The sequence below is a fragment of the Protopterus annectens genome, chromosome 2.part2 (genome assembly GCF_019279795.1).
Source record: "Protopterus annectens isolate FY-2018-M chromosome 2.part2, PAN1.0, whole genome shotgun sequence".
Lineage (NCBI taxonomy): Eukaryota > Metazoa > Chordata > Ceratodontiformes > Protopteridae > Protopterus > Protopterus annectens.
The window spans coordinates 425,691,698-425,705,471 of NC_056730.1; the positions used below are offsets into that span (position 1 = coordinate 425,691,698).

Genomic DNA, 13,774 nt, shown 5'->3' on the forward strand with positions numbered 1-13,774 from the left:
TCAAGCTAGACTGCCTTTAGACACTATTTGTGCAGCGCCACTTGGGCCACTCCTCACACTTTTGTTTCCCATTACAAATTGGACTTGGCCTCCAGGGACAGAGCCAGTTTTGGCTCTACAGTCCTCAAGAGTTTGTTCCATTGAGCCACCCAGGATAGAGGTGCTAGGACGCGGTCCCATCAAGCAAGAATGAAGGCGAGATTGACAACTTAACATTAAGAAGTTATGTACCTAGCATAACGCTCCATGTTAGTTGGCTTCTCTCGCCTTCTTTCTTGCACCCTCCCTCCTTCCCCTGGCCTGGACAGACCTTGTATAAGAAACTATAATGCTAAAGACCATTCAGACCTGGTCCTTTTTCCATTTGTAAGTTTCTTCTTCCTTTGGGAAGTATTGTTTATGCTTGGTGTTATTGCCCTTTTGTCAACAAACGAGATCTGGGTACTTCCTGCCTTGCATCATGGGATATGGGGCTGCCTCGAGCTGGTGAAAGGAGTTCTCGAGCTAAAGCAAGTGCCGAGTCGGAGCCGAGGGATCGGCTCCGAACCCATCAAGCAAGAAAGAAGGCGAGAGAAGACAACTAACATGGAACGTTATGGTAGGTACATAACTTCTTATTTTATACCCCTGATGTCATGGAAGAAGCGACAGCATCCGACGCAGAAATCCCAAGACTCTGGTATTCAGGCCGACTGAGGGCTGGAAATGCTTCTTAAAGGTACAACACATACACACTATTCTACATTCTCCCTCTTTGAGAAATGAGTCATGCATTATTGTCAACATTAATTCGCATTCAATTGATATAAAATAATTCTTTGCCATGCAATTATACAGAACTAAATACACATAGACAATTATGTCCAGGTTGCTGTGTATTTCACACTAGGTCAGGAAATATGACCAAATTGTGTGACACAGAAATTAGAACTAGGTCTAGCAACTGGGACACTGTCTGCTGAATGTTCAATTTTGTGGACATCAGGAACTTCATCAGGAACGGAAGTAGGAGTTAAGACACGATGTTCTTCGTGTTTCACTGTTGCAGTCATCACATTTGGATTATCTGCCTGCAGGTAGCCCTCAATCAGCCTGAATACCAGAGTCTTGGGATTTCTGCGTTGGATGCTGTTGCTTCTTCCATGACGTCAGGTCATTAGGGGTATAAAACATGCAGCCAACGCCATTCTATCAGCTTTTCTTGCCGTGCAATGTCCGAAGCAGTTCACAAGTGCCGGTTGGCCACCTCCTGAAATTTTTGTTTTTCGAGTTTCAGACCTGAAGTCTTCCAAAAGATAAGTACCCCGTTGGGGATCCTTTTTTCTTGCTCTAACTGATGTCAGAAAAAGTTAATAATTGTCTTGCCTGTGGAAAGCAAATACCTTAGGGAAGTGCAACATTTATCTTAAACTAGGATTGTTTATTTTCAGAATGCACTACTGTTAAAGTAAACCAAAGTGAAATATTAATTCACTGCTACAGCAGAGAAACAATTTCTTGTCCAGCGGTGTATAGTAGTCGCCTTACTAACCAGCTTTTGAGTGAAGTAAGGGTTAAAATAAATTTCTGTGAAAATGTAGGCATGTGACTTTGGTTAGTTTAGGCAGTGATGCTGTCTTGGCCCAGAAAGAGTAGTTTAGGTAATGACATTTGCAAACATTCTCCTTTTGGAGGAGTGCATGTTACCAGAATGGGTAGGTCCCATACCACTCAACTTCTTAAAGCAAGAAATATGGACAAAGCCTAAAATAATGGTGGAGAGGGCAAAGGCCCAAAAATAAGGACAGATTTTAAGTATTGCTGTTATAAACTTAGAAATATGCTAGAATAACAGTATTTGTGTTAGCATGCATTTTCTGAAGGATATGAACTCTGAAACTCAAATATATGTCATTATTTTATGAGGGACAGGCAAATATTTGGACATTCTGCGAAAATCTGTACAGTTGAGAGGTATGGAGGTCCTTTTCAAGTCTTGGTCTGAGGACATTTCTGTCTGTCGAAACTTTTGTGTGAAGTGTGAAACAGTTCAGTAAATTTTTATAAATATGTCTCTGCTGATTCCATACTTTATTGGTAATGGAATAGCAAGGTGCAAGGTCATACCATAATGTAGGATGTCTAAAAAGTTGGTCCTGCATGACTGTAGTTACCTAGTACAGCAGTGATTGAGAGTAAGCAGTGAATAACTTCCATATGCTGGACAGCACAGAACAAGTTTTGTCACCTTGAAGAATAGTCTTACTGCTTAACAACACCTAGATCTTAGAAAAGTCATCATGAAGAGCAAGTTGTATGCCTTTGGTTTGTGACCCCACGCTGAGGAGAGCAATATAGGTAGACAGTGTGTTTCCCTGATGGGGACAACAGAGACAAGTTGTGTAGCAAACATTTTTGTGAGGCAACAAAAGCAGTTATCTCTTGGTCAGAAGAATGGCAGACAGTGCAAAGCAGGTCATATTTGCTTGACTTTTATTGCATCATTTTGTGTTTTGGGAAGAATGGGTCATTAGATGAGTGTTAACTTTAGCCAGTTTCCATGGGAGTGAGTTTAGACATTGCAAATTTACCCAGACTATTCTGTATAGCTTGTCTGTTACTAGGGTAGGTGTTAAAAGGGCATTCTTGCAGGGTCCATTGTAGTCTGTGCTCCTGTCTTGTCTGTCTTAGTCTTGATTCTCAAGATTCACCTCAAATGAAAAGGACCAGAGTAGCAGTTTTCTCTGATGATAGAGTATTAGGTAGGACTTAGACTATGATGGCAGGTCTGTGAGGACAGCTCATTCTATAGGTCCACAAACATCTCGTTTTCCCTAAAAGAGACATTTACTTATTGGTGTTTACAAGCATCTGCTACTCCTTGGTTGCCATTAGTAACCCTGGAAAAGGAAGATACTGAGGAATATGCCACTCATTCACTTCCTTAAAGCCTGTGTTTTGATGGCTGAGTCTTTTGGGAGGGCTAAGCAAAGAGCTGCTCATAGAAGTCTTGTGCAGAATTAGCACTGTCTGGTCATGAGAAGTCCCCAAGTCAGTAAGTGCCTGCTGTTGAAAATGTAGTAAGTTGCTAAAGCAGCCTTTATTCCCCTTATTAGGAAGACTGCATTCTTAAGCGTTGCTGATTTTCAAGTTTTTATTTTCCTTTCATTGTGATAGCATACCACAGGGGACTGTTGTTTCACCCTGCTTTGTTGTGTTTTAATGTACTTAGCTCGCCAAAATAAATGGTACTTAAATTAGGACTAAATTCCTTTCCTTACAGACTTAGTACATGGGCTTTCTTAGCAGCCAGTGTCCTTCGGGAAGAACACCAGTTTGAAGTATGGAGAGTAATTAGAAACACTACGTTTTCCACCTTTTCAAGCATATAGCCTTTAGATGGTCCATTACTGTCTTTGTTGGCTTAATTTTACTGTATTTTACCTGTCTTGTTAATTTGACCCTTTTGTACTTGGTTGTTGCCCTTACAATTCTCCTGTTCGGCACTTCACTTTTATATAACATAGCACTCTTTCTACATGGGTAAAAGGTAATGCTCCACCCACTATGCATTTGTAGTACCTTGCACCAAAAAAATAACATAATATATTCAGAAGCTTGAATGGGCAGTGCTTCTGAAGAGCAGACTAATGACCAACAAAATGAATATACTTTTGTTTACATTGTGGACACTAAGTACATTTAAACCCGTGAAAGACAGTTACGGCTCTACTGAAGTAGCATTAGATCAGTCTGCTTTGCATAGAAATTTGTATTTCATTTTTAGGCAATAATTTGCACCTATCTTTCAGATTATGTTTTTCTTTTTGTAATGTTTGCTGTTTTGTGTTGTATGTTATGTTATGTGATATGTATTAATTGTATACTTTAATGTTATAGGACTTCATATTTTTCTGTGATGCTGTTGCATCATGGATTAGTCCAAAGGATGACCTTCGAGACATGTTCTGTAAGGTAATTGTCTTTTGTTTTAAGAAGTGTTTTTTTTTTGTTTTGTTTATTTTGTATGTGTGTTTGTTTTCAACTGTTGTACCCTCATTTAACCTCTCCATTTCATAAGAAGGCATCTCAGCAGTCCAACCTAATAGCATATACCTCATAAACAATTCATTGTGGAACTTCCAAACATCTTTCCCAAAGAACAGAGGTTGAGTGGTGGGTAAGGCCATGAAAATCATCTAGCATCTGCTTATGTTATTTGTACTATTCATTCTTTTTCTGTGTGCATATGGGCTCCCCTTCTTCTGCTGCTCTTGACTGTGGAGAGGGTAAAGTGATCAGGCTGCATATCCCAGCGCTGAAATTGCTAAGATGTATATTTTTAGTTTTATAACAAGTAATGAGAGTCCATCGTAATAGAGTGCTTACCGTGTCAGTCTGACATTACACAGACCTAAACACTGATCTGTTTGTTCCACTTAGTAATCGGTACACCTGGTGCCACTTGATGGTTGCTGTGAAAACTTTTTAAGAGTAGTTTATTATTCTTGAAAGCATTTTTAGGAGGTTTATTATTCTTGGTAGCTGTACATTGTGAGCACTTGCATTTGTATTTGGAAGCTAATGAATCATTGGAATGTTTCACTGACTGTTTACTTGCAACCAAGTAATCAGTAATGCAAGCTGTGCTAAGTTAGATTTTTTTATTTTGAATAGATGAAGAGGGTGCAGTCTTCATACTTTAGTCAGGAATTCTTTTGCACTGTAAGCAGACAATTATATTGGTATTTACTTAGATTAAAAAGCTTTTATAACCCACAGTGGACTGTAGGAAGTTGAGACATGTTCACTGTGTTTAACTCATTCATGCCTAAACCACAACCATGCTCTGTTCTGCTTCAGTGCCAACTGTGTGGGCTACCCTCCCTCATTCAAGCACTTAAAAGACAAACCACACACACAGGGTTTTTGCTACAGTGCAACTTAATCATGATACTGTATTTGTGCTATCCAGTTTAAATGTTAGAAGATTATTTTAAGTGGACATATACGGCAAAAATCCTTTACATATTGAGGTGAAAAGATTTTTTTATACACATTTTTGACTGTGACATCCATTTAATTGCTTTCCAGCATGCTAGCAGCCAGGAATGTAGCACCTCATTAACTAACTGTAACTGTCAGCAGGTGTTAACTGTCTGCCACTGATCGTTCTTTTTCTTGGAGACAGCACTTCTTAGACACATGCAGGGTAACCTTTTGTTTTATTTTCCAAATACCTTGGGAACAACAAACCCTACATTTTTCTTCAAGAAGCACACTATAGTAGATGGGACACTTTGCTGCTTCCTTTTTATGCCATCTTGCAGTATTCATGTAAAAAAAATATGTAGTCTCCATGTTTGCAGGTGCAACTCTTTTTTTAGTCCATGTGGATTGTTACTTCACCAAGGCTGAGGAAGTGCACATGCTGTGATATTCCATCATTCTTCTTCACTGTTTGTGTATACTTCACCCTCCACCTGGCATGTGTCATTTGTAAAGTTCCTGCATTAGATGTCATAGTAATAAGGTGAGGTTCCAAAACCACTACAGAGGACCGTTACAAATATCACCTGTCATGGTGATGTCTTTTTTCACTGTTTTAGTTCAAGAGGTCCTTTTCAGTGGATGAAACACTTCAGAGATGCCCAGTCGGTGTCAGAGAAATTGACAAAGGCAAAAAGAGGGATTCAAGAAAAGATTTAAAAAAATCCTTTATAAAGGCATTTAATGTTGAAGAGATGTAGACTGTAGTGCTTTGTAAAGATCCACACTCAAAACTATGCAGCTTTGGCACAGATATCTTCAGTGAACACATTTATTAAATTAGCTTTAGCAGCAATCACATTATGCTGTGAAATGCTTTAACCACATTGGTCTGTGTTTGCTTTCTATTGACAGAACACACTACATGCGATGATCATTTCAGATTGTGCATGTTCACCCCCCCCTTCTTACAAGGTGAAATGACAGACAAGTTAGTTTCATGTTCCGTTGAACCCTGCTGTGGTGGAAATGCAGCACTGAATGAGTATCTTAAGTGTGGATAATGAGGTGCCACCTTTTCTGAGCCTTTGAAAAAAAAAAAAAAAAAAAAAAAAAAACTGAAGTGAAAGGATTAATGCTAAATGATAGCTCACACACCATCTTGGGAAGTGATTCTTCCTCAGAGGCCTGTTCCTTGATTTGTGATAGCTTGACACCACCTTTGAAAACTGTTCTTAGATAGCCATATTCCTTCTTAACAGGATGGCTTGGCAGCACTTTAGGTAATTTATTTATCCTCCAGGGTCTTTGAATAAATCCATATTTGGCTTCTTACACGCAATATGCTGGAATTGATGTTTGCTGAACCAGAGTGGTGGCTTCCATCAAGTATGCCTTTCACATCATGTCCGTCAGAGCTGCTAAACCATCTTGTTTAACCATAACAGTATGCCACTCATAAAATTCATATGTAGAATAGAAGATATTTTTACAGGCAGTCCACAAGTGAACATCGTGCTCAAAAACTATTTACCAGTCAGTGCTTAGACTGCATTCTGCCTTCCACCAAATCTTTGGAGACCAGATGAGCCAAAATATATAACCTGATAAAGTAGTAATTGAGAACCAAATCAGAAGATGTTTAAAGCAGGATAGAGTCCGAGGAAGCATACAATTTCTTGTCCCAAGTGAGATTTTTTTTCTACCACATGGCTTTAGAAAAGATGGCTTGGGAAGAATATGTCCTGGCAAATCTTACTTTAAGGAATACTGCTTCAAGAGACCCTTAACAAATGAGTCAACTAAATGACATTGTTCGTATGACCTTTTTTTTGTTTGTTTCATTTTCAGATAGTGAAAAGTCCCCCTAAATGAGGACAACAACTTGTTTATTTTTGTTGCTTCTCTGATTTGAATTAGAGCAAGACTCGTTATAAAAGTAGCCTTACTTTGCCATTTACATTTCTTCTATCTGTTCCAAAACCTTTGGTCACTTGACTGCATGTTTCTTCATTGAAAAAAAGTAGCTGTATTAATGGGTCACTCAATTTAATTGTATATGTCACCTCTGTGCAAGGTGTGGCCTCCACTTATGTACCCATTTGAAACATATGTGCACTGTTGATTGACCCCCCCCTCATTTTTCTTAAGAAGTCCCCCTTCCTCACCTTTACCTCTATTTTTTACATATTTCTGCAGCCCAGCCCTCTTGACTTTACCATTCCATTAACCTCCCTTTTCCACTGAAAGCCTCCTTATCCATTGAGCAGCCTTGTCATAAGCCTTACTGTTCTCTTAGCAACATTCTTCTCCCATAGTCCCCTGTTTAGTTCTTCACAGCCTCCACCATAACAGAGCTCACTAGAAGCATAACCCTTACCAGTTTATCCACTATCTACACTTGCGTCTTTTTTCCCCACTGGGCAGACACAACTGTAATGTACATTCTGCTGTCCTTGCTTAGTCTTTCCTAGCTGCTTTTTTTGCCTTTCTGCACACTATCCTAGCCCACCTGTATCCCTACCATATAAGTAAATCATCTGCACCTTCTTGTTCACATGTCTAATACCTACCATATTTCTTTAGCCATGTTGTTTTAACCTCACATGAGTTTGAACTCTGTCCCTGCAGTATTCTTGTTTACTAATCCTGCACAGGCTGGATTCCCTTAAGCTCACTAGACATTATCTAGATTTCCTTCAGCATTTGGTTTTCTCAAAACTTCTCCCTCACCCAGCTGTTTCTCATTCATTGCATTCCTTCCTGTCTCTCATTCCTAAGTTCATGTATATTCTTCCCTTTCTGTTTTCCCCAATTTTCCCAGTTTCTGATTAACATCTGCTGCTTCAACTACCATTGCAACTCTTTTCTTCCTGTTAACAGCATACTGTGCTGCCCTTCCCACTTGTTTTTACTTGAACCACTCTTCCTAGTTCACTTTTTCAGAAGCCTTGATCTTCAGGCCATTTCTTCATTTACATATCCTTGATACATATTGTATTTTTTGCTCTGTTTTAATTACAGCAACATCTTTGTTGTGGTTATTAATTAGATAAGAACATGTTTATATTTAAAAAAGGTATCATTCATCCATTGATCCATTCCAGCTTCCTTAGATTCCATACATTTTTCCCCTCTTATAGGCTGCGCTTACTGACCAGTCCAGACTTTACTTAGCCAGACCCATTCATTCCCCTGTCCTGGATACTCCCCAGTAAGGACAAGAGCTGGTAAGGGGAGACTGTCATAGAGGCAGCATCCAAGGTATTTTTTTTTTTTTTTTTTTTTTTCGTACCTCATCTGCATCCAGGCATTGAAGGCTTATTTGGTATTGACCTACCCCACTCTCCTGGGCCGGGGACAAGTAGCCTGCATCACTGTGGGAGCCACTCTAACCTCCCCTAGTGAATGAAAGCTCCCATGAATCCAAAGTGAGGGCTGCCATATTCACAGCTTGGTGCCCGGACACCCACCCTGGGCTACCATTTGTGTTATGGACCTTCTTTGAGAAATTGTGGTATTGGATGATCCCAGTGCATAGACACATCCATCCACACCACACTGCCTGCAGTATATGCTGAGCTTCTGATTGAACTCTGGTTTCCCGAGTCATAGTCAAAATATTATCCCTCTTCACCAGCAGAGCTGGCCGCTTAGATTCCATAATTTTACTGTCACAGTGACATTAATATTTTGTACTGTGGTGCTTAATGTTTTAAAAACAGTCTTATCAACTCTTCCCATGGCATAGTTGCAAATTACACATCAAAACTAATTGCAAGTATAAACCAAAAACCTCAAACCAATGCACAAAAACTACTTGCACAATTTTTATTTCACTTCATAATTAGTTCAGGGAGTAAATTGGATGTGTGTGATTTTTTTTTCAGGTACCTCCTGTTTGCATAATTTCTAGTTAACCTTACACTTTGAATATTTGCCCATTATACGGTTCTTAAATACATGTCTTATCTTACTTTGTTCCTGGTCCTGCCTCATCATAACTTGCACCGTTAGTAATATGTTAAGCATGTCCACATTATTATGTAAGCCTCACTGTGCAAAGAACTCTGTCAGCAAAGCAGATAGTCATGCGCATAACTTTCCCCAAAGATTGTGTCAGCTATGTTAACCTTCCTAATCCTCAGTTTATAACCTGGTCTTGATCAGTTTTTAATGTGCTGCATAAAACTTTGAATAGTTCTTGGAGCAACTTTAATTTATCATGCCAGTAACTCTGTTGCACAGTCAGAATGTAATTAGCATAGCCTGCCTTAGGCATAGGCCAACTAGGCAGCTGCCTAGGGTGCCGCTCTAGCAGGGGCACTTTTCCAGTAGTCTGGATGGTGTAAGTTTGCCAGGCTGGGGGCACCAAGTGGTGTGGGGGGCACTGTGGTGTCCTTTTGCCTAGGGCACCAGTTGACCAAAGGCAGGTCCTGGTAATTAGTCACATTCATCTCAACCCTGTTCATTTTCTTGTTCATAAATTCTAATGTTCGTCAGTCTCTTTTATGCCTGTGCTTCATCTGCATCATCACCTCTACCCTTCAGCCCAGCTGGTATTTGTTCTACTTAAACATGTTTGTGCAAAATGAAAGAAAAAAAAACACAACAGAATTCATTCTGAATTTCAAAAAAACAGGAAAACTTGTTTTAGTCAAACAAACACACAGCTTAAATTTTGCTTATGTATTTCACCACTGCTAGCTAAAATAATTTTAGCCAGTTCACTTAAACCTGGGCACAGGCAAACGTATACATATGATAACAGTAATATAAAGTAGGCAACTGCGATTTCAATGCAAGCTTCTGTCCATTGCCTAGAAACTTACTTGCAATCTGTAAAACTCTGTGCTATATTCCTTGATGTTTCATCTGTTGATATGGCTAAAATTTCACTTGCCAAAGTTTACAAATTTCATTTAAGTGCATATGTACAAGTGATCTTTTACCTCTGAGTAAAGTCATTCATAGTTCTTACACATCCTAAATATCAGAAAACTGTAACATAAGATGTTAAGTTGTCTATCTCGCCTTCATTCTTGCTGGATGGGTTCGGAGCCGACCTCGGCTCCGACTCAGCCACTCTAAAAGCTCGAGAGTTGGTTCCACCGGCTCGAGGCTCCCCTTATATCCCACAATGCTAGGCGAGAGTTACCTCGGATCTCGTTTGCCGCTACAGCTATCGAGGTTGGTTTTCTACCGGTTCTTGGTAAGTGACTTTTTCTTGTGTAATTTAGTCTATTAAAACCCCTTTAATTTTAATATTTTACTTAGTTTAGAGAAATTTTTATCCCCTTCTAAAAAATTTCCGTTTTTTTCCCTCAAGAACTTTAGGTTCTTCCCTTGGGCCTATTGGCCTTTTTCTCTTCCCTAGGGAGTGTGTGTATTATTTTTATTTTAAAGAAAAAAACCTATTTAGTGTTTTTATTATAATTTATTATAATTTTAACTTGACAGGGTGTAATTAGTGTGTGTGTGTGTGTGTGTTTGATTACACCTTCTTAAAAATGTCTAAAGAAGCAAAGGTCTCCAGATTCAAGAAGTGTGATGCGTGCTGTCAGAAAATGTCTCTGACAGACGCTCACACTTCTTGTGTCTACTGTCTGGGACCTTTGCACCTGCAGGACTCCTGTGCTGTGTGCCATGGCTTCAGCCCCAGGGTCCTGCAGGAAAGAAAAAATAAATTGATCTTGAGGGGCTTACTCAAGCCAGAGGATTCCCTTTCTGTTTCTACTGGGAAGCCCTCTAAGGCATCTAGGTCTTCGGCTCCGACAACTGAGCCAAGACCTAAGGTTTCTAAACCTCTGCCTACATCGGCTCCGGCTGGAGCCGATGAGTCTCAGTCCACAGTTTCTGTGGTTCCCTCGGCTCCGGCCGGAGCCGAGGTATTAAGTTCCGTGTCGGCTCCGACCAGACCTTCGGAGCCGACAACTAGGAAGAGGTCCAGGTCACCATCTCTTGGCTCCGTTCATTCGGCTCCAGGATCTCCCCTGCTGTCTGAACGGAGCCAAAGATCTCACTCCTCTAGGTCATCGAGGCTGTCGGATCATGACCTTCAGAGGGTAGTGAGTCGACTTCTTAAGTCCGAGGCACTGGCCCAGATGCTTCAGAGCCCGACTCATCAGTCGATGCCTGCCCCGGTCCATCAACATATTCCTCCTTCAACTCTCTTGAGTTCGGAGCCGGGTCGTGTCGGAACCGAGACTGTGATAGCGTCGGAGCCGATACAATTGTCTTCGGCTCCGTCGTCGGCTCCGATTTCTTCCTTGGAAGAATCTCGGCGCCGGACTTCCCTCGTCGGCTCCAAGGGGGTGAGTGGCATCGGACCCTTGTCCGACCCCCCTCTCCCTCTCGGAGCTTCAGCGCTGGTGAGTTCGGCTCCGACATCGGCCTCGGAGCCATCACTGTCGGTGCCGAGGGGGGTTCTTAGCTTCTCGGAGCAGGGACCTCTGGCTCTGCCTGACAGGGGTGCATTCGAGGTCATGCGGAGTGTGTTAGAGCCTGGCTCTACTCCACAGTCGGCTCCGTCCGCCCCTCCCTCTACAGTGCCTCAGGTTAAGTCGACTCACTCCCTCATCCCGGACCGCAGAGAGCCAGCTCCTCAGGAACCCCCTGTGGGGATTTCATCCTCTTCCGAGGCCTCTCCTGATTTGGCAGAAGAGCCCCCTCGGAAGAGGAAGTGTAAGAGGAAACACATTGACTCACCTGAGTCCATCACGTCAGACACAGATTTGGATGATTCTGAGGGTTCCCCCCGTTCCCCTTCTGAAGATGTCTCATTTGCAGACATTCTGGAGATCCTCAAACAGAGGGGAAATTGGCCAGCCCTCAACCCTTCGGAGGACGAATCTGTGTATCTTGAGGCGTTTGGCTCTCGTCCTTCCACCTCCTGGGTGTCTCCCCCCTTTGACCCCCTCATGCAGGTGGTTGCTAAGAAGGCATGGACGGCTCCTGATTCAGTGGACCCCACTCCCAGGAGACCCTCCAAGTTCATAACCCGACCAGCAGACAAACAGTTCTTAACAAAAGGAGTTTCTGTGGATGCTATGGTGGTAGCTGCTGCCACTAAGAAGGAGCTAGCTGATCCTTCAGTACCTGTCCATCCACCTAACAAGGAATCTAGGTCCATGGACAGGTACGGGAAGCGGATGTTCTCGTCAGCGACATTTACCATGCGTTCGCTGAACTACCTGTGCCATTTTACTCGTCTTCAAAGGGACTTGATCAAGGAAGCGAGTGAAATGTTAAAGGACCCTACAGCTGCGGGTTTCCAAGATAAGATGAACACGCAGCTGGCTACCCTTAACTCCATAACCAACTCCTCCATGCCTTCTTTCTTACGCGGCTGATGGAGCGAGCAGAGCCGCAGGGACAGGTGTGGCCTTACGTAGGCATGCCTGGATGCGGCTATGCAATTTTGCAGACCTCTTCAAGACGTCTTTCACTAACTCCCCGTTTGATGGATCATCCCTCTTTGGTCCTCAAGTGAAAGAAACCTTGACTAGGTGCGAAACTGATGGCAAGACCCTTTCTGCCGTCGGAGTCCGTTTTTCTACTCCTTCTAGGCCTTACCCCAAAGGCCAGAAAGGTGGAAAGATGTGGTTCCGTAAACAATCTCAAGGGACTTCGCCTGACGCACAGAGTCGTTCCCGCCAGAGGCAGAGGCGGAATAACAATGGTAGACGCCGCCCTAGGGGCAGGGGGTCCGCAGAACCAGGGCAGTCGGGAAGCCTTCCTGACAAGCCCTTTCAGCATCCCTGAGGTGTTGCCCGACTGCCCATCTTCGGAGGCAGTCGGGGAAGATTGTCACTGTACCCAGAAGCCTGGCTATCCCTGACTCAAGACAAATGGGTACAGTCCATCATTTCCGAAGGCTATTCTATCCCCTTTCTTCGCATTCCAAATCAGTCAAAAATCCCTTCCAGATGTTCCACCCGCTCAAAGGGATCTAGCGGTTTTGGAGATTTCAAAACTGCTTGCAAAAGAGAAATTCAGCCAGTTCCAGCAGACCAGCAAGGATCCGGAATCTACTCAAGGTTCTTTTTAGTTCCAAAGAAACCAGGCGACTGGAGACCAATTTTGGATCTCAGTGTCTTGAACAGATCAGTCAAGAAAACAAGATTTCGGATGGTCACGCTGCAATCCATCCTTCCCCTTTTGGGCAAAGGAAACTGGATGTGCTCTATAGACCTTCAGGATGCGTACTATCACATAAAATGAACAGACGCTCCAGAAGATTCCTCCGCTTCAGGCTGGGAACCAGTCATTTTCAGTTCAGGGCCCTGCCCTTTGGTCTCACCACTGCCCCCCGGGTGTTTACCAAATGCATGGCAGTGGTAGCTTCTCACCTGAGACGACAAGGATTCCAGGCGTTTCCATATTTGGACGACTGGCTCCTCACAGCTCCCACCAAGCATCTCTTTCTGATGGCCAGGGATTACACTTTTCGCATTTGTCAAAAGCTGGGTATTTCAATAAGTTGCGAAAAGTCTGTTTTGTCGCCTTGTCGTACTATTACCTACATAGGCGCAAATCTAGATACAGTAAACATGTCTGCGAGACTAACACATCAGAGAATAACAGACATTCACAAACTGGTATCACTCCTTTTCAACAACAACAGAATCAAAGCCAGGTTAGTTCTGAAAGTGTTGGGAATTATGGCAGCGGCCATACCTCTGCTTCCATTAGCCAGATTCCACATGCGGATCCTTCAATGGATGCTCTTTACTCAATGGTCATACCAGCAACTTCCAATGTCTCACACCATTATGATCAAGCGTGCAAAAATCATCTCAAGTGG

The 13,774-nt window shown here is 42.4% G+C and overlaps 1 protein-coding gene across 1 annotated transcript in view; it reads left to right on the forward strand.

The window, feature by feature from the left end:
* Positions 1-13,774, forward strand: part of TNPO1 (transportin 1) — a 3,819,238-nt gene that overhangs the window by 3,299,457 nt on the left and 506,007 nt on the right. The window contains exon 22 of the mRNA XM_044064437.1: positions 3,880-3,954. Coding sequence (XP_043920372.1) covers positions 3,880-3,954 — 75 coding nt within the window. The remainder of the gene's footprint in view (positions 1-3,879; positions 3,955-13,774) is intronic.